We start from the raw sequence: 23,487 nt of genomic DNA, 5'->3' as shown, positions 1-23,487 counted from the left end.
ACTCACTTGCCTGGCCAGGGCTCTTAGAGGCTGTCCAAGGAAATCCTTCCCCCCCCCCCAGGCCCGGCCCTGGGCCACGGCCAGCACGACCTGGGGCACGGGACATCGGGCCACCTTCTTAAACAGCAACCAAATGCACGGCGGAAAACAAATGTGCTGCGTAAAGTGTCATAAAATAAACTTAGTACAAAAAAAAGAAGCTCAAATTTGCTGCTTAGTTTCAGCCGCCCCACCCAGAGGCACCTGCTCCTGGGCCCCATGGGGGATCTGGCCACTTCCCCATTTGGAAGCAGAAGAAGCCCGAGTGAGATCAGGCTGGGGGCACTGGGAGGGTGTGCTGGCCAGAGTGGACTGCCTTGGACCCAGGAGCCGAGTTCTAGTCCTGCCTCGGAGCCTTGGGCAGGTCACCACCCTCTGGGGGGCCCATACCAACTACCAGCTCAGTCTGTGGCCGTGACTGCGGTCTGGCTCCCTCGCTCCCTTTCACGGGCAGCTGGGCCTGGCGACCTCCGGCAGGGCCTCCACGGGGTCCCAAAAGCCACCGGCATGAGCGGTCCACACGAGAGCCGCCCTCTCGGCAGGGGTCATTTCAATCCTCCTTTGGTCTGTCTGTCCATCCCCTGCAACAAACTAGGCCGTGCACTGGTCCTGTGCAAACAGACCCTCCACAGGCCGGAGGGCTCCAGGGCCTGGAGCTGGGAGATGAGGGCCCAAGGGTCTCTCTGGTCTCAGGCCTCGGTCTGCGGGGCCGGAGGGCTCCAGGGCCCTGCCGATTCCTTCATGGCCGCCTGGTTCACTAAGGTGGGCTGAGGACGAACCAGGGGCTCCCCCTCCCACCCAAAGGCCCTTCCTCCACAGAGAGTTGCCCTCCTCTAGCCTAATAATAACAGCTTCCATGTATTAAGTGCTGACTCCCCTCCAGGCACTGTGGCCAGCAGTTTACAACTGTTACCTTATTCCATCTCAAGGAGCCTGGGAGGGTGGAGCTATTGATGTGATTTACCAGTTAAGGGAACTGAGGCAGACAGGTGAGGCCTCTTGGCCCGTCTGGAGCTGGATTTGTCTGCACTGAGCAGCCCCAGGAGCTCTGCTGGGGAACCCTAGTGAGGAAAGGGCCGGCCAGCCTAAAGCCTCTCACTTCACTTTATTTAGCCCCACTGAGGCCAGGCCCACACTGACCCCTGTAGCTCCGGAGCTTCATCCTCAAGCGTGGCAGCCATGCTGGGGCCAGGTGGCCCTCAGCCGCCTCGTCCACGGTCCCAGGGGTTTGGCCGCTCAGGTGCCCAGGAGAGACCTCCGGAGAGGAGAGGGCAGAAGGGCGGGCAGCTGTCTGGGTGAAACAGGAAAGGTGTGGGACGCCCCTTCTCCGTGTCCTCCTCGGGAAGTGGCCAGGAAGTGGGCTGCCTTTGGAGAGAACATGGGGGGGGGGGGCCTTAGAACTGACCCGGGACCCCGGTGCTCAGGTGCCTCCATCCCTGGGGATGGGGCGTCCCTCCCAATCAGGGAGCCGGGACCACAGAGAACCTCGTCCTCCAGCCACCCCCCTTCCCTTTGCCCTTGGCCCACAGGCCCTGGCCCGGTCCGGCTTCCCCCACAAAAAGGCCCGAACTTGTCGGTGTCTGTGGTAGAAAGTGGAACCTTGCTCTGTGACTTCTGCCTTTCAGAATCCCTTTAAAGGACAGGGAAGTGGCCGGCGTGGTAAGGTGACGAGACACCGATCCCGAGAGTCGGGCCCACCCACAGGCAGCCCGGCCATCCCGGAAGCCTTTTGGATTCATGGCCTCTGACTCGGATGCCACGCGTGGGCGCCAAGGAGGGCAGGGATGGGAGTCGGCAGCCCAGAATTGGAAACAAAACAGGTAACCGCTGGACAATGGGGGGCTGCACAGACTAAGGCAGGGGTTCTCAAACTATGGCCCACGGGCCAGATGCAGCGGCTGAGGACATTTATTTGGCCCCACTGGGTTACGGCAAATGGGCTGAGGGGCGGAGACAGAGTGTTTTTACTATAGTCCGGCCCTCCAACAGTCTGAGGGACAGGGAACTGGCCCCCTATTTAACAAGTTTGAGGACCGCTTGTCTAAGGAGATGAAACAGATTGTACTGTTGGAAAATGATGGGAAAAATTCATGCGTTGTCCTCCCGGGCTTGGAGGCGTGCCCCTGGGCCAGGACAGACATCGTCAGGGTCGTCACTGAAGGGCCGTGGGCTCCTCCGGGAGCATGCTTGTCCCTAGGCCCCTGGGATTTCTCCTCTCCCAGCTCCCGGCTGTGCCGGGTTACTGGCTCAGGGGGCCACAAACAAAACTGGATTGGGGACCGATGCAGAGAGTGAACAGAAGTGAGAAAAAATGCCCTGTGCCACAATTCCGAGGCTCTGCTCCACCCCACGGCCCGCGGTGACCTGGGAGAGGCTGAAGTTCCCGACAGGGGAGAGATCCATCACAGCCAAAATGGCAGCTTAGTCCAGATTCATTTAGAGATATGATTGTAGACTTTGTTAGCCCAGAAGGCTTGGGGAAGGTTGGGCAGGGGCAGATTGTTCAGAAGTGAGTTTTAACTTAAAAAGGAATCAATGAAAAGTATATGCCACTTTCTGCTCGAGCATCTCCAAGTACCTTCCAACCCAACACAATTCTAGCCCTTTTTTTTAAAAGCCCATTGAGAGTGTCTTCCTGTGTGGCCACGTCCCACAGGTGACCCTGCTCTGGAGGTCCTTAATCCCCTCAGATCCAGACCGGGGCGCCCCCCTCCCCGGGAGATCCTCGGTTCACCTGCCGAGGCGAGGTTCTCTCTGTGCCCTCCTCCCCAGACCCTTTCTCACTAGTCAGGGACACCTTCCTCCCAGCCCACCCACCCCACTCCCCGTGAACACAGAGTGCTTGGGAAGCGAGAACAGACAACAGAGACTGAGGCTCACGTGCAGGGATCATGTGCGCCCCTCGGAGCCCTTCCCCACCAGGCCTAAGAGAGTTCCACTCCTGACTGCCCGGGCTGGCGCTCCGTCCCGTTCCCAGGCGGCTCTCTTCTCTGCGGCCAGAGCGCCCACTCTCTGAAGCTGCCGCCTCGCTGCCTCTTTCGGTCTGGATCTTTGTGTTTGCTTCTTCACCTGGGCTTGCACTTCTCTCAGAAGTGACTCAAAGTGCCCATCTGGGCTCTCCTTCTGTGGATGGACACAAGGACTAAGCTTGAGAGGAGGCTAAAACCTCCAAGAGACCAAGAGCCGGGCTTTTGCCTGACTCCCGGCCGGCGTTCTGCCTCCAACTCGAGCCGCCGTGCCGGCTGGCTGTGTCCGGGGCTCAGCTATTAAAAGCCCCTGGGAAAATGTGACCAATTTTCAGTCTAGCCTAACTCAGTGGGAAAGAATCAGGGAGACCCAAGTTCAAATCCAGCCTCAGACGTTGGTTAGCTGTGGGACTCTGTCACTTAACTCCTTTTGCCCCACGTGATAATAGCACCTATTTCCCAGGGCTGTGAGATACTTGTAAAATGCTCCTAAGGCAGCTAGCTGTCGGTCATTATCACCATTATCCCTGCTTTGTAAAGAGGTCACCAAGGGACAGCACTTGTTACCCCATCGGTCGGTGACCCTATCCTAGGATAATGTCAGCTGAGCCGTGTGCACGCTGGTGCCTTTGCAAAAATCTGGTCCTCCCTCCATCTCACAGGCCTAGCTCCTCAGTTATTCTCAACTACCCATCGTTCTCCATTCTATTTTATTATATTAATTTATTATATTCTATTATATTAATTACCAATGGATTTGTTCTTAGCATTCAGCATTTTAAAAGCACTAATTACATCAACATTCTGTAAAATTATTAGAGACAAGTTCCTAGAAACACGTACCTCCAATACGGGCTGAGCCAAGTAGACTGAGGCCCACCTCAAGCAGAAAATCTCCCAGCCTCTCCTAGGAACCTTTAAGACAAACAAAAGAAGGGATGTCTGGCTATGAAGGCTGGCCCGTCCCTACCTGGGTCCTGGCCGGGGGATGGTCTGGGAGGGACTGAGATGATGCTTTCAAGGTCTTGTTGTTTGGAAGGAATGGCTGATCTTCACGGAAGCAAGGAAGGTGCACCCCAAAAAGGTGAGCACCCCCCAGGAAGCTCCCCATACACACAGACACAAAAACACACACCTCCACCACAAACAAGCAGAGGTCTCGCTCTCTGTCCTTCACCACCTCCATAACCCCAGCTCTCTCTCCCTCCTGGCGATTCTGACATTTTTCCAGGCTGGGTGGTCAGCTGGATAGACTGCTCGGTGGGCAGCGGGCTGAGGGAATGACAGTTTCATGCCTGCCACTTTTGGGGGCCCGTCCCCTCACCCAAAACGAAGCTCCTGCTTCCCAAATGAAGGACTACCGCCGTGGACTGCTTGAGAAGTCTTTGAGCCAGCCCGAATGCCATCATGATTCTATCAGGAAGGACAGTGGTAATAATAAATAAGACGGGTTAGTTTATCTTTTTTTTTTAAAGAAAAGTTTTATTGACTTTTATTTTATCACCTCTATTTCCAAATATATGCTCCTCCTTCCCATGTCCAGAGAGTTATCCCTTATTATTATATAAGAAGGAAGAAAAAAGCCAGTCAATAAAATAAAGCTCCTCAGTCGAACGTGACAGTGTATTCAGTGCTCCACATCCATAGCCCACCACCTCTGCAGAACAGGGAGGGAGGGAAGTACATTTTCTCATCTCTTCTCTGGGGTGACAATTGCACAATATTCAGTCTGTCAGTGGGGTGAACCTTTCTGCCACCACTGTTGTGATCCCAATGCTTGCTTTTCCTGGCTCTGCTTGTTTTCCTCTGCATCAGTTCATAGAAGTTCTCCAGGCTCCTCCATTCAGTGTGCCTTATACAATAGGCTGCCATGCTTGTGAAGCCCAAGGTGGGCATCTACTCCAGCTCTTTGCTGCTACAAAAACACGCATCCAGAGAAGTATGGAGACTGGAAAGCAGAGTATTTTCCCCTTTTTTGTTTGTTGCTTGCTTTCTCTTTCTTGGGACTATCCATGGCTAGGTACAAGCACCCCTTTGGGGACGTAGCTTGGCTGGGGAATCTCTGGGTCAAAGGGTATGGGCATTTTGGTCCCAACTGCTTCCAGCATGGTTGGAGCAGGCCATGGCTTCTGCAGCAGCACCCTGGGGTGTCACAGATGCTCCCGGCCAATATCTGCTCTAGTAGCATGCTACCCAGTTACCAAGCAATTCCCTTTCCTGTCAAGGTTCCAGGTAATTTAGAAAACTACCCTACTGAGAAAAGATTCCTCTCCCCAACCTCCTGGATGATGGCCTGAGTAGAAGTCCTGTGGCCTACTTGTGGAGAATTTTCATTAAGATTACCAACCAAAACACAGGGGAAGTAGCTTTACATCAAATATATGAAACTGAGAATCGTTCCGCAAGACACAAAGACAGGAACTGTTCTTGATCCTGAGGGAAGTGAGTGGAAGCAGGAGAATGTTGTACACGGCAACAAGATTGATGATCGACTCTGATGGACACGGCTTTTTCTACAATGGGGGGGATTCAAGGCAATTCCAATAGATTTGGGATAGAAAATGCCATCTGTGGGGCAGGCGGGTGGGGCAGTGGATTCAGTGGCCTGAAGTCAGGAGGACCTGATCTGGTCTCAGTCACTTAACACTTACTTCCTAGCTGTGTGACCCTGAGCAAATCACTTAACCCCAATTACCTCAGAAAAAAAAGAAAAAGAAAAGAAAAGAAAATGCCATCCATGTCACAGAAAGAACTATAGAGACGGAAGATGAATGGAAGCAGAGTATTTTCACCTTGTTGGCTTATTTGCTTTTTCTTTCTCGTGTTTTTTTTCCCCTTTTGGTCGGATTTTTCTTGTATAACATGGCCAACATGGAAGTACGTTTAAAAGTATTACACATATATAACCCATAGCAAATTGCTTGTTGCCTTGGGAAGGGAGGGAGGAAATAAGGAAAGGAGGAGAAAAAGGTTGGAACAAAAAGTATCTTATGAAAATGTTCAACACTATCTTTACATGCATTTGGAAAAATAAAATTCTACTACTAAAGGGAAAAAAAGATATGAATTGTTTTCAAAAGAATTGCAAACTACTAACCACTATGAAAAAGATTTTAATAATTAAAGATAATAGACTTTTATAGGACTTTAAGGTTTGCAAGGAGGCTGCCGGGTGGCTCGGTGTTTAGAGCAATGGGTCTTGAGTCAGAAGACTCGAGTTCAAATGAGGCCTCGGACACTAGTTGAGTGACCTTAGTTAAGTCACTTAACCCCTGGGAAAAGATGACCAAAAAGTCCATACTCTTTGACTCTCAGATTCTGGTGCTGGGCAAACACGCCAAATGAAAAGCCCCCCAACATATGTCAAAGTCCTTTTTGTGGGAGCAAAGAACTGGGAAGGAGTCAAGTGAATGGGATGGCTATTGCTCGGTCAGAAAAACCCGGTACTTATGGGAAGACCAAGAGGAAGCAAGCAGCGCCAGGTCAGTGATTTACTCCATGTCTCCGACAACATAAACGGAAGGAGGAGGAATGCAGCAGTCAGCACCGGTGGCTGCAGAAACCTAAGGGGCAAGCTTGACCTCTGAAGAGGAAAAAGGCTCCTCCATCCTGACCCGGGGACAGGTGGGGGGACTATGGATATGAAATGTTGCATACACTATCAGGAGGATGCTGGGATGTGTCATCTGGCTTTGCTGAATTTTATTTTTTTCTTTTAAAATCCTTTTTTTAACATTGACTCTCTGGGGAGGAGCTGAGGGAAGGATATATTCAGAAATGAGAGCTACAATAAAGGAAATTAATAATAAAAAAGAGAGAGAGAGAGAGAGAGAGAGAGAGAGAGAGAGAGAGAGAGAGAGAGAGAGATTTCTCCCTCATCTAAGATGCCTGAGGAGATGGGGAGATGCCCAGCCCCCTCATTCACCAGGAGGAAATTCAGTCCCCGTTCCCCAAATCCTTCCCGTTTGGGAGCCAGGTCTCCAACTTTGGGCATGGAGAGGCTCATTCCCGGGCTCCCCAGCATCCCGACTCACAAATCAGTGCCCAGCTGGCCTCACTTGGGAGAAGCCAGGGAGGCTCCCGGGGTTCTGACTCCTGGTCAGAAGCAGCCGTGGAGCCTGGGCCTGGGGCTGCCAAAGCCTCCATAAGCCTGGAGGGAGGACAGAGAATTATCAGCCTCTGGGATGAAATTGAGCTGACTGTCCTCCCCTGCCCCCAGCAGAGAGGCAGCTCAGAGGCCAAGTCTGGGGCAGCCCCAGCCCACAGGAGGACCCTCAGGCCCTTGCTCGCAGCCCCAAGGCAGCACCGGCCAAGCCCCGGCTCCCACACCATTGCCCACACATGCTTAGAAGCAGCTCTCCTGTCCTGCCTGGACAGTAAGCAGAGGGGCAATGGAAAGAGCCAGAGGATACAGATTTGAATCTAGCCTCTGATATTTACTACTATGGGACCCTGGGCAAGTCAGTCGCCAGAGCCTAAAATGAGGAGTCAGGACCACAACTCTCTTTCTCTCCCTCCCTCCTTCTCTCTCTGTCCCCCTGTCTCTGTGTCTCTGTCTCTCTTTCTGTCTCTGTTTCTCTGTCTCTGTTTCCCTTTCTGTCTCTGTTTCTCTGTCTCTGTTTCCCTTTCTGTCTTTGTTTCTCTCTCTGTCTCTATTTCTCTTTCTCTGTCTCTTTCTTTCACACACACACTCTTCCTATTGTCATGGGTTCTTTTACCATCCTGACTGCCCTCCTCATGACTCTAACTTTATTAATGTTCATCTTAAACTTGGATGCTCAGAATTGGGCACGGCATCACTTCTGTCAAGAGCAGAGGACAGTGGGGGAAGGGGGTGACTCTCCCCTCCCTGTTCCTGAAAACCAGATCTCAAGACCTCATTACCTTTTTCGACTGCTGCATCCCAGCTGCTGACCTACTGAGCTTGTGGTCCACTAAGACACCCTGTCCCCATCCCTAGACTTTCCTCAGAGCTCCTGTTCTTTATCCAGACCTCCCCCACCTCACACTTGGGAAGCTGCTTTTGTCCCCTTGATGACCTGGGTTTCCCTTTGGGAGGCTTGTTCCCAGTTCTTACCTTACTGTTTGGGGCATATTCACAGGGAGTGGGGAAGGGCTCTCTTTGGAAAGATGGCAGCTCTACCGCTCTCCTCACTTCTTGGTTTCTTTAGTGTTTTCTTCTTTAAAAAATAAACAACCCATCAGTAAGCATCATATGTAATGGGGATAAACTTGAACTATTCCCAATAAGATCAGGAGAGAAACAAGATTGCCCATTATCACCATTACTATTCAATATTGTATTAGAAATGCTAGCTTTGGCAATAACAGATGAGAAAGAAATTAAAGGGATTAGAATAGGTAATGAGGAAACTAAACTATCACTCTTTACAGATCATATGAAAGTATACTTAGAGAACCCCAGGGATTCTACTAAAAAGCTATTAGAAATAATCCACATCTTTAGCAAAGTTGCAGGATACAAAATAAACCCACATAAATCATCAGCATTCTTACAGATCACTAACAAAATCCAACAGTTAGAACTACAAAGAGAAATTCCATTTAAAGGAACTACCAATAGTATAAAATATTTAGGAATCTATCTGCCAAGGGAAAATCAGAAACTATATGAGCAAAAATTACAAAACACTTTCCATATAAATAAAGTCAGATCTAACCAATTGGAAAAATATTAAATGCTCTTGGATTGGGCAAACAAATATGATAAAGATGACAATACTACCTAAAGTAATCTATTTATTTAGCGCTATACCAATCAGACTCCCAAAAAACTATTTTAATGACTTAGAAAAAAAACAACAACCAAGTTTATATAGAAAAACAAAAGGTCAGGAATTTCAAGGGAATTAATGAAAAAAAAAATGAAGGTGGCCTAGCTGCACTTGATCTAAAATTTTATTATAAAGCAGTGGTTACCAAAAACCATTTGGTATTGGCTAAGAAATAGACTAGTTGATCAGGGGAATAGGTTAGGTTCAAAGGAAAAAACAGCCAATAATTTCAATAATCTAGTGTTTGGCAAACCCAAAGACCCCAGCTTTTGGGATAAGAACTCACTGTTTGACAAAAATTGCTGGGAAAACTGGAAATTAGTATGGCAGAAACTAGGCATTGACCCACACTTAACATCATATACCAAGGTCAGGTCAAAATGGGTTCATGACCTAGGCAGAAAGAATGAGATTATACATAAATAAATTAGAAGAGCATAGGATAGTTTATCTTTTAGATCTGTAGAAAAGGAAGGAATTCATGACCAAAGAACATTATTGTCATTGTTGTCAAAGAAGTCATTATTGATCACAAAATACAAAAATTTGATTATATCAAATTAAAAAGGTTTTATACAAACAAAACTAATGCAAACAAGATTAGAAGGGAAACAATAAACTGGGAAAACATTTTTACAGTCAAAGGTTCTGATAAAGGCCTCATTTCCAAAATATATAGAGAATTGACTCTAATTTATGAGAAATCAAGCCATTCTCCAATTGATAAATGGTCAAAAGATATGAACAGACAATTCTTAGACAAAGAAATTGAAACTATTTCTAGCCAGATGAAAAGATGCTTCAAGATGCTCCAAGTCATTATTTATTAGAGAAATGCAAATTAAGACAACTCTGAGATATCTCTACACACCTGTCAGATTGGCTAGAATGACAGGGAAAGATAAAGGAGAATGTTGGAGGGGATGTGGGAAAACTGGGACACTGATACATTGTTGGTGGAATTGTGAATACATCTAGCCATTCTGGAGAGCAATTTGGAACTATGCTCAAAGAGCTGTGCATACCCTTTGATCCAGCAGCTTTACTACTGGGCTTATATCCCACAGAGATCTTAAAGTAGGGAAAGGGACCTGTATGTGCAAAATGTTTGTGACAGCCCTTTTTGTAGTGGCCAGAAACTGGAAAATGAGTGGATGCCCATCAGCTGGAGACTGGCTGAATAAATTGTGGTCTATGAATGTTATGGAATATTATTGTTCTGTAAGAAATGACCAGCAGAAGAATTTCAGAAAGGCCTGGAGAGACTTACAGGAACTGATGCTGAGTGAAATGAGCAGGATCAGGAGATCACTATACACTTCAACAACAACACTATATGATGATCAATTCTGATGAACGAAGCCCTCTTAACAATGAGATGAACCAAATCATTTCCAACAGAGCAGTAATGAACTGAACCAGCTACACCCAGCGGGAGAACTCTGGGAGACGACTATGAACCACTACATAGAATTCCCAATCCCTCTATTTTTGTCTGTCTGCATTTTTTATTTCCTTCACAGGCTAATTGTACACTATTTCCAAGTCCGATTCTTTTTGTATAGCAAAATAACTGTTTGGACATGTATACATGTATTGTATTTAACTTATACTTTCACATATTTAACATGTATTTGTTAACCTGCCATCTGGGGGAAGAGGTGAGGAGAAGGAGGGGAAAAGTTGAAACAAAAGGTTTTGCAATTATCAATGCTAGAAAATTACCTATGCATAAATTTTTTGTAAAAATAAAAAACAAAAACAAAAACAAAAAAACAAATAAATAATAAATAAAATTTCCCCAGTTACATGAAAAAACCCATTTTTTGGTTATTCATGGACATTCATTTTTCCTTGTGAATCACATTGGGCCTTAGTTGGGTTCTTAAAGCATCCCCCCCCCTTGCCTCTCCCATCAGCCAAGCTCCTTTGGATTTAGGAGAAGGAGCCCGGTGGCTTTCAGCCTGGTTTCCCATGGCCACTCCTCAGGTCTGCCTGCCCCAGGGCCTTCCTAGCCAAGATGTGGGATGTCCCGGGTCCTCTAGGATAAAACAGGGAGAGGCTCCCCCACCCCACACCGGGTCTCCCCCGCTCTCGTTTGGTCTCCTCCTAGGCTGGCTGATCAGGGTGAGGCCACTAGTCTTGCCGCCCCTGCAGGTCCCTAGCCACAGTGTGGAAGGTGACAGTCCCCTGATGGCTACTCTCCTGCCAGTCCCCCACTTTTGGCCTTGCCCTGGATCCTCCTGGCTGTTGATTGACCTCAGATCACGGAGGGCTGGGGTACATGGGAGAGATTCTCCAGGATCCCTGAATCCAGCCCCACATGGCCCCGTTTTAGTCTGCTTGTAGCTAGTTTGGGGAATGGGATGAAGCCCACAAAGGCACTCCCTTGTGGCCCACCCGCTGGCCTTGGATACTTTGTCCTCGGGCGCCCAACCCAGAGGATCCCAAGGGCAACTTCCCAGACTCCACCTGCCCGTGGTTAGCCTGTCTTTCCTGTCCCACGGACGACTAGACAAGACTTCCGTCATATCCCTTGAAACAGCTTTCTCTTACCTTTTTTGGGGGGTTCTGATTGACCCTCAGGGGCTTGGGAGTCAGAAATTTCAGTGATTGTGGCTGAGGGAGGAAGAGCAGGTCTATATACAGGAGGAGGGGGTCCATATCCAGGAGGGGGGATGGGAGGGCCTATGAATCCAGGGAGAGGAGGTCGATATCCAGGGGGAGGAGGTCCATATCCAGGGGGAGGAGGTCCATATCCAGGGGGAGGAGGTCCATATCCAGGGGGAGGAGGTCCATATCCAGGGGGAGGAGGTCCATATCCAGGGGGAGGAGGCCCATATCTGATGGGAAGGGGTCCGTATCCAGGGGGAGGGAGCCCGTATCCAGGGGGAGGGGGTCCGTATCCAGGGGCTGAGGTCGAAGGGAATTGATACCCTAGGTAACAAAAAGGAGAAAGACTGTATTCAATGTGACTTATGAAGCCTTCAGTATTGGGCCAGCTTCGAGGATACCCCGGCCCGGCCCGGCCCTCTCGCCACTGCCAGATGCCTCATCTGAATAGCTGTAATCCAAAGGGACACGCGGGTTCTGAAGAGTCCAGAGAAAGGGGCCCCGGAGCTGGGTGCCAATGGGGGCGAAGGCTGGCTAAAGCGGGATATGGGGGCTCGGGCTCAGGCGATGGAGGAGGAAAGGGGAGGGGAGGGGAAGATGGAGGCTAGACGGGCCCAAAGCAGGCAGGAAGGCTGGCCCTGGGCCCCAGGTCCGGCCGGCCTAGCCCGCAGGCTCTGGATTTTCCATGTGGCTCAGCCTGCACCCCACCTATGGACTCGCCACATCTGCTATTGGGACGGCAGCTATTTGGGGGCTGCCCTCTCACGATGGTTCCCAGGGGAGGGCCCGTCTGTAGCCCGGAGGCCACGGGGGCAGGAGGAGCTCGGTTTTGGACGTGGCGTCTGTGGTGTGGGGGGCCCAGAATGAACCCGGCCTGGCCGGCCGCCATCATCGAACTCGAAGGACGCTTGAGGAGGCCTGAATCCTTCTCCAAAGCCCCGCCCCCTCTGGAAGGGGCCAGACGGGACTGGCAGACTGGGGGGGCCCGGAGTGGGTGAGGGGCTTCCCGCCCAGAGCCTGACCTGAGGACGGCACGTAGGTTGAGTTGGCTGGTATCATGTAGATGACCTGGGTGGGGGCCGACTGGATCGGTCGGGGGTACATAGTGATCATCAGGGCACTGTGGGGGCTGAAGCCAAAGAAGGGCACTGGAGGTGGGAGTCCTCGCGAGGCTGAAAGGCAAAACAATGGGGCGCTCAGCTCAAGGGGCCCTGGCCCCCGGCCCGCCCCCAAGGGCGTATCCAGAGTCTCCAGACCGGCCTGGTCACTCACCGTTGGAGGCGCATCTCATCATCAGCCGGCCAAACTCCATGGCCCCTCCGCTCCGGAAGGTCATTCTGAAGTTGGCCTGTCCTTCCCAGCCCCCTGAGGGGAGAAGGAGCCCACACCTGAGGGGCTGGGCAGCCTGGGCACCCGGGGGAGGGCTGGGGATGCACCCAGGGGGCGCGGGGAGGGGGGCACGGGAGGGGGCCCCGGGGGCTGGGGCTGCCCCACTGGGGCTGAGGGTGGTACACACCATTGGGTGCGGCAGAGATGATCCCTTTTATGTAGTTGGCGCCAAAGGTGGGCTGCTCTATCGAATAGTCCTTCATGAGATTGAAGGGCATCATGAAGGACTTGAGCGTGTCCTTGCCGGGGCGCGAGGAAACAAAGATCACCTAGGGGTCAGGCGAGGGGCAGGGGGAAGGAAGGGACGCAAGGTCAGCCCTCCTTGCAGGGGACCCGGGGGCTCGGAGGAACGGCAGCTCAGGGGGGGACCGCTGGCGCATGCGCATGCCTCCGTGGGCGGGTGGCTCCCCCCTCCAAGGCCCGGCCCCCTGCAGGGGGCCCGAGGGTCAGAGGGGAGACTTGGACCTGGCCTCTTCCTGGCTCTGCCCCCAAGGCCCCATCTGCAAAATGGGCCTGCAGCTTCTCAAGCACCAGAGAGACCCCCGTGTGGGCCCCCCCGCCTCCCGCCCCAGCTCCTGACCCGAGGCTCCCGTTACCCGGTACTGAGTGAGGTACAGCACTCCCCTCCTGGAGCCCTTGAAGAGACTGTTGGTGACAGACAGGTTGGAGAAGGACAGGTCCACGTCCTCGGTGCGCATCAGAACGCTGTGGAGACAGGAGGAAGCGGGGGGCCTGGGGTCACCGAAGGCCGGCCCCAGAGCCCCCACCTCCCGCCCTTTCTCTCATCCATTGAGCTGCACATCCTACGGCTTGCAGCCCCCAACAAACATGGGTCTGGCAATGGCCCTCCTGGGCAGACCTCCTCATGGAGGTCAGGAGAACGCCCTGGCCTGAGGCCGATAGCGACCCCTTCTCATCTAGCTCTTGCACTGGTCCCGCAGCCCCAGAGGGCCCTGAGGCACCGGGCTGCCCAGCTCCACCACGGGGCCAATCCCATGCATCCTGAACGCTGCCCGCAGCCACTTCTGGAGTCCTGGGAATCAGCGGGTACCCTTCTACAAAAACAAGGCAAGGTTAGACCATCAACGCGCATTCATTAAGCTCCTATGGGGTGCCAGGCGCCAAGATACAGAGAAAGGCGGCTTCCTGTCAAACCGCGGTCCCCCACGCCCAATCCAGCGCCCTTCCCACCGTTCCAGGCTGAAGCCCCATGCGGGTGCTCCTGCTGGCAGATGGAGCAGGGCCGGGATTACTCCCAAGAGACCGGCCGGACAATCTGGCAACTGAGGGAAATGACGCTTTGATGGCCCTAGCATCCGGCCAGCGCACTGGCACCGCATCTGGGGCAGGAGGCCCGAGGAAGAGGAGAGGGGCCGGGCCTGGGGAGGAAGAAGGAAGCAGAAGGGGCGGCACTGGGGAAGGCTGCGGGCAGAGGGTGCAGCCACGATAAATGCTGTCTTAGAGGGTCTCAGGCCCTCCCAGCTGTGTGATCCTGGGCAAGGTACTTGACTCTGACTCAGTTTCCTCATTTGCAAAAAGAGCCGGAGAAGGCCATGGCCATCCATGCCGGTATCTCTGCCAAGGAAACCCCAAATGGGGTCACACATGATGGAAACAGCTGAATGACAAAAGTAAAAGTTCTGAAAGGGGAGCTTCTGGGCCGTTTGCCAGGGATTGGCAACGGGCACTCAATGGCTTGACTTTCTGGAAGGGGGAGAGGGCGGCTGATTTTGAGATGAGAAACGGCGAGCTTAACTCGGGTTCCAGGCATGTTCCGGGACGTGTTATTAAAAGAGAGTTATCTAACATGTCTCTCAGTGTATTTAACATGTATGGGACTACCTGCCGTCCAGGAGAGGGGGTGAGGGAAGGAGGGGAACATTTGCAACAAAAGGTAATGCAAGCGTCAATGTTGGAAAAATTACCCAAAGCTTCAATAAAAAAGAAGAGAGAGAGAGAGGTTAGCGGCAAGAGAAGGAGCCGGATTTGGAAGAAGTGGCAGGAGCTGGGAGTGTTCAGATAATCCTGTTGGCTTCAGTGATCAGGTAGTCACTGGGCTCGTGAGTCACTAAACATGGCCAAGGCCCACAGGTGCCTGATTTTTTAAAAAATTATTTAATATTTTGTTATGGGAATTATTATTCTGTAAGAACCGATCGTCAGGATGATTTCAGAGAGGCCTGGAGAGACATGAACTGATGCTGAGTAAAGGGAGCAGAACCAGGAGATCGTTGTACACGGTAACAAGAAGATTATACGACAATCAATTCTGATGGACGTGGTTCTCTTCAACAATGAGATGAACCAAATCAATTCCAATTGAGCAGTGATAAAGAGAGCCAGGGACACCCAGAGAGGACTGTGGGAACTGAGGGTGGTTCACAACTTAGCATTTTCACTCTTTAAAAAAATTATTTAATATTCTTATTTTCCCCCAGTTACATTTAAAACATTTTTTACATTTGTTCTTAAAACCTTGAGTTCCACATTCTTTCCCTTATCCCCACCCCAACCCCCCATCAAGAAGGGACATATGAAATTATGCAAAACATTTCCATAAAAGTCATGTATGTAAAAGAAAACATAGACCTCCCTCAAGAAAAATAAAGTTTAAAAAATGAATATTTTCATATTTATATTTGCATATCTATATATGAATGTAAAATAATGAATATTTTACATTCATATATAGATATGCAAATATAAATATGAAAATATTCATTCTCTCTTTTTAATTATATATGTGAATTCATATAGATATATGAATATAAATCTATATGAATTCACATATATAATTAAAAAGAGAGAATGCTTCAATCCGTATTCCAACACAATCAGTTCCTCTCTGGATATGGATGGGAGCTTGCCTCCTAAGTCCCTCAGAGTGGTCTTGGATCATTGTATTGCCGAGAATAGCAAAGTCCTTCACCGCTGATCATCCCAGAGCGTTATCAATTAGTACACGCAACATTTCGCTTGGCTTGAGTCTCTGGAGGACTTTCGGAGAGCATCCTGCTCGAGGTCCCTGATTTCTAAGCAAATATTTGGCAAAGCCTCTCCCTTGTTCCTTCTGGACCCGGAAGAAATGGGAGTATAATTGGGTTGTACCAGAATGGCGGGACGAGTAAGTCCAAAGAGACGAACTGAGATTAACTGTCACCCAGGAGAGGGGTTTCTGTCGGAGTGTCCCAGGGAATTACCCGCAGCCCTGAGCCGTTCCACGTGGTGACTAGGGTCAAAGCATAAATGGCATGTTTTTAAAATGAGATTTTCAGGTCACACACACTTGGGAGAGATAAATAACAGAGCAGATGGCACCTGGTACACAGTTAGTGCTTAATAAATGCTCGCTGAGTGACTGAGCCGTTAAAAGTCAGAATTAGCAGCCAACTCGCTTTCAACAGGTGAATATTATGGGATGAATCTAATAATATGAAAGCTAATCAGGATAAATGTAATAGCCCACATCTGGGTTTTTTAAATCCCAAACAAGTACAGGAAGGAGAAGTCTGGGTAGACAATAGGTCCTGTGAAAAGAATCAGGGAGTCTCAGTGGACAACAAGTTAGTGAAATAGCTCCCCTCAGGCTCAAGGGCAGCACGGCTTTGGGCTCACTGACCCCCAGTTCGGGTTCTGCCCGTGAGCCATGCTGGCGGGTGCCACTGGGCCACCTCTCTGAGAAGAGTAGCTCCAGAGGAGGGGCTAGCCTGCACCCGGAGAGGGTCATTCCTCATCCGGGAGTTCCCGAGCTCATGAAATCTTAGGCTGTGCTCATTACAACCTCAGTGGCTCCAGGAGGAGAAAGGCGAGGGTCTCGCCGCCCTTGCTCTGGCCGGGCCCTGTCTGAAGTTCCACGCTGAGTTCTGGGTGCTGGGGAGGCACCGGAGGAGACGGTAAAGGCCTGCAATCTGATCTTTGATGACTGACTGGGGGTCTGAGGGAGGGACGCGGGCCGTCCCCACAGCCGCCAAGCAGCGGATGACCACTCCTCCGGCGCCGAGGTCAGGGACGCAGGGCCTGGGTGCAGAGCAGGGGCCGACCAGCAGTGGCAGAGGGAGTGCCTCACTTGGAGGGAGTCACTTGGCCAAGAAGAGCAGCCAGGAAGCACCCTGAGTGCCAGTCCCTAGAGATACGGAAGTGACGTGGAATCATCCCTGCTCTCAAGGAGCTTACATTCTAGTGGGGGCGGGGCCGTACAAGAGAGCGTCCAGTGTGGCTGGACCTGCCCGAGCTAAGAGTGGGGATGGTTGGGGCAGAGGGAGGCTGCCCACTGCCTTTAGAGCTGGCCAGCCAGGAGGAGGAGGCACTAGGAAATCTTCCTCGTTATCCGTGTTCTGTCTGCCTTGTTCATACAGAGCCATGTGTCTAACTGACGCCTCCACAGGCGTCTCTCCAATTTGTGTTCCTGCAGCTCAGGATCCTACACAGGCCTGGCACATAACAGGTGCTTAATAAATGCTTATTGAGTGAGTACGGAGCATTCGGTCTGAAGTCCCACAGGGCAGCTGGACTGTGTCAGTGGAGCCAAGGAGAGACGCTAGGGCTGAGCCACCCGAGGAGCGGCAATGGTTGAGCTGATAAAGCTGCTGGTTTGGGAAGATGCACAGAGAAAAGAGGCGTGGCTTGGACAGGACTGGGAAGGGGCAGTCAGAGGGGCTCTGGGAGACCCAGGCGGGAGGTGGGAGTCACGGAGGCTGAGGCCTGAGAGGAGGCTGTCTGGGAGGCGGCAGGAGACGGCCGGTCACTTTGCAGAGGGAAGTGTCAGGAGAGCCAAGAGGCTGGGGACCCGCTTTCGGAGGCTTGGAAGAGAGGGGGAGGAGAGGAAGTGGAGGCAGTCAGTGTCGATGGCTCCCTCTCAGTGTTTGCCTCAGATGGGGAAGAGGGCCTAGAATGGTGAGAGCAGGAGCTGCCCCGACCAGCGAGCGCTGGCCCCTCCCCACAGAGCCTCCTGTGCCAGGCCCATCAAAAGGGAGTAATCACCTCCCTCTCTCCCCTAAGAGCAGGCACCCGTAGCAGGGGAGTCTAGATCTTGCTTTAATCGACTAAATGAGCCATCTTCCTCTTTGGTCTCAGTCTTCCCTTGTACAAGGGCTTTGTGGCACATTTCACAGGCTCGTTGGGAGGAAAACAGAAGTGACCCACGAACCCCAAATTCAGGGGAACCTTCGCCTCCGTGGGAGCAGCGTCGCTCCCAGCAGGCTAAAGGGGTCTCCCCACGACAGCTCGGTTGTTAAGAGGGGCTCGATGCCCGCTCTTTCCCTTTCCAAATCTGCCCAGTTCTCGTCCCCAGACCCAGACGGAACAAGCTCATCTCTTCCATGGGATGGCTTACACCAGAAGCTCGAGCAGGCCCCCTCTTGGGAAGAATGTCCCGTAAGTCAGAGAGCAGCCCCCAGGGCAGGGAGGTCACGCGGAGGAGATGAGAGAGATCTGGAGGGCGCAGACGGACCCCAGATGGAGCAGCCCAGGGACTGTGTCAGGTGGAGACCATCCTCTTTCTGGGAAATCCCCCCAGAGCCTTGGAGACCGCCAATGGCCAGAGCACAGACAGTGCTGGGGTCCCACAGCCTCATGCCTTGAGGAATGGATGGAGGGAGGGGCAGTTACTCCTGCGAAGAGAAAAGATGGTGGTTCCTCCTCCCTGACTCTAAGAGGGGGAGACCAGAACCCCCCTTCTCTGGGGGCTCAGCAGGAAAAGAGGGAAATGGATCAGCCCACTGTGGCAGAGGCGTCCTCCACAACTCCCCCTCGTAATCCTCCCTTTCTATCTCCTTTTGTTGTCCCTGCTGGGCCCCATGCAGAGGGTCACCTTCCCGTCAGGTGCCTCTGGGGCCTCAGCCTTATCACCAGAGCACGGGTTTGTGGGCTTGTCTGTTTTGTAGCTTATTCCAGAAGGGAATCTCAAGGTTAGTCTTCGTGAGTCGCCTGTCTCTATTAACTGGGCCTTATCTCTGCAGGCCAGTGCCTTTTGCCCACCTGAGGTCTGGGGGCCCCAGATATCAGAGCCAGAAGCAGGGGTAGGGGCCTGGGTTCACATTCAGCTCCTCTCTTGCTAATGGGACCCTCCCCCTTCCATGTGATGGCTCTAAAGCAAAAGAATAACAAAGTCCGCACAGGCTGGTGGAGCCCCACCCTGGGGATCATGCGCCATTCTGGGAGAGAATTCGCAGCAGAACCGGGGCTGGCCCCACAGGGCACCGAGGGGGCAAGGCCGGGGCCCAGGCACCCCCGATAGAGCAACACAAGAGAGAATGGCCGGCCGGAGGCTCGTCGCCTCACGACGTCTCAGTGGGAGTCCAAGTGACTCGTCTGGACAGCGCTTGAAGCACAAACCCCCTCCTGGCATGACGGAGGGAAGGATGAGAGCAAGAATAATAACTGTTATCAGTGTTTTTACTCCATTCCTTAAGGCAAGAACAGTCACCTATCCACCTTTGCCCCTCCGCTAGTGCTGGTATCTGCCCAAGAAGCCTCTCTCCAGTAGCCCAGCAAGTGGGCATCCAGTGTAAGGGCCTTCAGTGAAGGGGACTCCAGCGGATCACCCTCCCCCCACATTGCACTTTGGGATGGTTCTGATGGACAGGGATGTTTGGTAAAAATCTGGATGCGGGGGCAGCTAGGTGGCGCCACAGCGGATAGAGCCGAGTTCAAATGGGACCTCAGACACTTAACACTTCCTAGATGTGTGACATGGGGCAAGCCACTTAACCCCAATCGCTTCAGCAAAAAGATAGGAAAAAAAGTCTGGGTGCACACAGTAGGCATTTAATAAATGCTTGTTGGATTAAGTACTACAGAAAATGGGATTAAGTATTATAGAAAATGACTAGAAGGAAGGATCTCTGACCTCATCTGGATAAATGAGCTCGTTGATCTGTCTCACTGAGAAAGAAATTATAAATCTGAGTCACCCAAGAATTGAGAAGAAATGGCCCGAGGAGTGGCGGCCCCCAATAATGAGACTCGGGTTTGCGACGAGACCCAGTGGGCACCGAGGCCGGTCCTCCAGCGGGGGCTCGGAGAGTCCCAGGAGGCTCGGCCCGGCGCGTTTGCCTCCACCGGGCTTGGTCACACAAAGGGCTGAGCAGCGCTCCTCAGGGCTGTGCAGGAAGGTCATGGGGGTGGCCATCGCTCCGGACTGGGGTCCGCCTGGGAGCTCTCGTCCATTTAATGCTGCTCTGAGCTCTGCAAAGTGCGGTCACAAACACGACCGTGAGGCGGGCGGAGCCGGGGCTCAGGGGTCCGTGCCAGGCCAGGCTGGTGTGCGCCGGGCCTGGGCGCCGTCCTCGCTGCTCTCCACCCCGTGACGGCCAAGCTGGCCACGGAAATGGGCGCTGAAGGCAAGAGCGCAGGACTCGGGCCGGGGCAGCCGGGAGCTGGCGGAGGGGAGGGGTCGGAGAGGGGGGAGGGGCGCGGCTCCCCGGCGGCAGCGGGCCCAGTGAGTGGCGGTGTCACTCCGACAGCCCGGCACAAACCCGCCACAGAGGGCACAGCTCCCAATCTGGGGAGACTTCCCAGAAGTGACCGGGAACGGGGCGCTCAGAATAAGTTTTAGTTTCTCTATAGGGTGATGAGTATGATGAGGGTCCTTTGGGATGGAATATTCCATAATGGTCGGCTTTATTGACCAGAAGGCCCCGGCCCGCTACTGACAGAGCACCCCCGGGGGCTGGGCACCGGGGTCACCGGGAGGCCACAATGCAGGCACAACCGCCCTCCCCGGCCACTGAGGAGTCCCGCCATCCGGGCTGGAGTCGGGGGAATTCTGTTCAGTTCTCATTCACCTTAGCCACGTGCAAGTGACGGGGCTGGAGGCCGCGGGGCCTGGGGGCGGCGCTCTCCAACTTTGTCGGCTTTTCCCTCCGCGTTCTCGGGGTCTCCGAGGTGGTTGAGCCCTTTCTGTTCCCTCGATCTGAGAAATCAGCTCCCTGGTCCCCCTTCTCTCCCCCCCCCAGGTCCCGTCCTGGGCCAGCCGCTCTGCTCCTCGGTGACGTCACCCACCAGTCAGAGCCTCGTGCCCGGCAGCAGTCACGAGCACCGGGACAGGCTCCGGGCGGGGAGGGGGCGGGGCACTGGCTCTGCCGCGGGACGGGCACGCCCGGGGTAAGGGCTGAGGCGCTCTCGGCGCCGGGCCTCCTCCTGCTCTGGGGGGCCGGCCGACCCTAGGCTGAGGGCGCCTCTGCCGGACCCTCTGCTCTCCGCCTTCGCGCCCACCGTCCCTCGCTGACCCCGCAGCTGCAGCCCCCCCCCTTTGCTGGAACGCTGCTGTTGTCACTCTGCTGCCAGGGGCCCCATCCCCAAGTGTCCCACGTGCGCCTCCAGCTCTACTGGGGCGCCCCACCCTCTTCCTCGTGTGCTTCTATATTCTTTAATAAATGGCGCCTCCTCCAGGAAGCGTTCCGGGATGTCCCGCACCCTTCTTCCCACAACCCTTGTTTTGTTTCTAACTATTCTGGGGGTCCCCACCACGTGGTTAGCACAGAGCCCGGTATCCAGGAGAATCGGCTCAATAAAGGCTGTAACTACTGACATGCCCTGGCGCTCCGCATCACCAGGGGGCGCGCCTGCTCTCCCGCCTCTCCAGTGTGCTTCCGTTCCCCTCCCCACCAGAGGGGGGCGCGCGCTCCATGCGCCTTCGAGAAGGCCCGGCCCACGCTCTTCGTGGGTGAAAGGGGTGTGGCCTTCCGTGGTGACGCGTGGGGAGGGGCGGGCTCAGAAGTTGTTCGTCCCCCCCGGCCCCGCCCCCCCCACTCGCTCGCTTCCGCCCCGCACCTTTCTCCATGAGGGATGATGACGGCGTTTTGGCTGTCCTCGGTGTGGTGCTGATTCACCGCCATTTTCGCCCTTCCGGGGCGGGCCGCCCCTGACCGGGGGTGGGGGACAAAGGGGGGGAAAGGGGAGGGAAGGGAGGGAGGGGGCGGGGTCTGCTCCGCGAGGGGCGGGGCTCTCGGGGGCCGAGCGGGTGTAGGGTGCGGAGATTATGGCGCAGGCGCATGGAGAGAGCGAGAAAGAGAGAGGGTGAGGCTCGTCACGTGGGGCCTCTGGGCGGGGTCTGGTTTCCAGAACACCGGGGGCAGGGTCTGATCAGGACACGCCCCTTGGGCGGGGAAAGGGACGACGCGAGCGAGACAAAGTAAATGATGCGGAGGGAGGGAGACCGCGCCCTGGGGCAGATGATATCACAGTCCGATCTTTCCTAGGCTCCGCCCCTCGCAGTCTGTGCCTGACGGCGGTTTAAACTCTGCGTCTAGAAGCTGTGGAGTCACGGGTTCGAATGTAGCGTGTGGGGCTTTATGACTTAGGAAAAGCTCTGCACCCCCTCTGGACTCTAGCGTCCCTATCTGTAAAATGGGCCTAATAATACCTTTCCAATGCCCCTCGGTGCTGGGACTTTTTCCCTGAGATTATCATCCGGGATTAGCACAATGTACACAGTAGGTGCATAATGAGTACTTGTTTCCTCCTTTTCAAAATGTTGGGATCAGTCAAAAGGCTCTGGGTTCAAATCCCATCTCACCATTTTCTAGCTCAGCAATCCCTTCATGTCCTCAGTTTCCTCTTCTGAAAAATGAAGGGATTGTTCTGTGGGCTATGGTAATGTACGGTTGCCAGTGCATAGAGTGCTGGGCCTGGAGGCAGCAAAACCTGAGTTCAAATCCACACACTGGCCGGCTGGGCCTTCATTAACTGGGAGTGAGGGACGGGAGCACCTTCCTCCCAGGGTGTTGTAAAGCATCTGGCATGCAGTAGGTGCTGCATAAATGCTGTTATTATTAAAGCATCTCCATCCAGCGAAATGCTTGGCCAAAGCTCCTTGTGGGATGCCCCTAGCACACAGCAGGCATTTAATCAATGCTTGTTATTTGTGCTACTTCATGGGCTAGCCCAAGCTCCATCCAGTTGATGTGAGTCGACTTGGAAGAAAGGGAAGGTGGGGAAGTTCCCATCCTCCGTCGCTGTAGCGGGCCTCCTTGTGAATGCTGGGCACAATTCTGGGCACCGTGGGAGAAGCTGGCTGTGCGTACTTAGCGGGGACAAGAGAAGATTGGGGGCATGAAGAGTGTAGGGCTTCAAGCTGTCCCGGTGTGGGAAGGCTGTCCTGTGAGGCAGTGGGCCCCTCCTTTAAGGTCTCAGGCAGGATTTATAGAGGAAGGGGGTCTGTGAGGTGGTCCCTAAGGCCCCTCCAGTTCCCCAGTTCTTTCTGGGAAGTGCCTTGCCCACGTTGCCCAGGGGGTCAATGGCAGCCTCTGGTCTCAGATTCTGGGTGCAACACTTTCCCCGCTGCCCAGACTGCAGCAGGGAGGCCCGGACTGGCCCGTCCTGGACCACAGACCCAAGCAAAGGCCCAGGGGGGCCTTTCTCCTGCCCTTCCCAAGGGCCTCACAGGCATTTCCTCTCTGGCTAGGACCAAGGACAGGGCCCTGTCCTCTGCCATGCTGCCATTGGCCTGGAGCCCCCTGCTGCCCCCTGGGGGGAGAAGGGCATCATCCCCCTTTCTCGACCAGGCCTCTTAGGGGCCAGGCTTTGTGGGGGGGGCAGTACAGAGGCCGGCCTCCACAGCTTTGCCTCCGGGCTCAGTTCAAGGGCCCCTTTCTACATGAGCCCTTTCCTGACCTCCTTGGTTATTGTTTCTCCCCTCCATTACTTTGTACTGCTCCCCGATTATTTTCTGCTGCTCCCCCATC

At 53.4% G+C, this 23,487-nt stretch overlaps 1 protein-coding gene across 2 annotated transcripts; it reads right to left on the bottom strand.

Moving 5' to 3' along the window:
* Positions 1-1,129: 1,129 nt before the first annotated feature.
* WBP2NL (WBP2 N-terminal like) lies at positions 1,130-21,736 on the bottom strand. Of its 2 annotated transcripts, none has more exons than XM_074271855.1 (11): positions 21,575-21,736; positions 13,399-13,507; positions 12,930-13,071; positions 12,686-12,778; positions 12,436-12,585; positions 11,357-11,737; positions 8,088-8,185; positions 4,141-4,418; positions 3,849-3,920; positions 2,920-3,162; positions 1,130-1,404 (listed from the first exon to the last, which is right to left on the bottom strand). In XM_074271855.1, the coding sequence occupies exons 1-7, from the start codon at positions 21,637-21,639 to the stop codon at positions 8,157-8,159; spliced, it is 969 nt and encodes a 322-aa protein (XP_074127956.1). In that variant the 5' UTR covers positions 21,640-21,736; the 3' UTR covers positions 1,130-1,404; positions 2,920-3,162; positions 3,849-3,920; positions 4,141-4,418; positions 8,088-8,156. The 2 variants fall into 2 exon arrangements, with proteins under 2 accessions (XP_074127956.1, XP_074127957.1); XM_074271856.1 differs by having other exon boundaries at positions 4,330-4,418.
* Between the last annotated feature and the right edge of the window lie 1,751 nt (positions 21,737-23,487).

Source organism: Sminthopsis crassicaudata, chromosome 5 (assembly GCF_048593235.1).
Source record: "Sminthopsis crassicaudata isolate SCR6 chromosome 5, ASM4859323v1, whole genome shotgun sequence".
NCBI lineage: Eukaryota > Metazoa > Chordata > Mammalia > Dasyuromorphia > Dasyuridae > Sminthopsis > Sminthopsis crassicaudata.
This window is presented reverse-complemented; position numbering and strand designations above follow the sequence as displayed.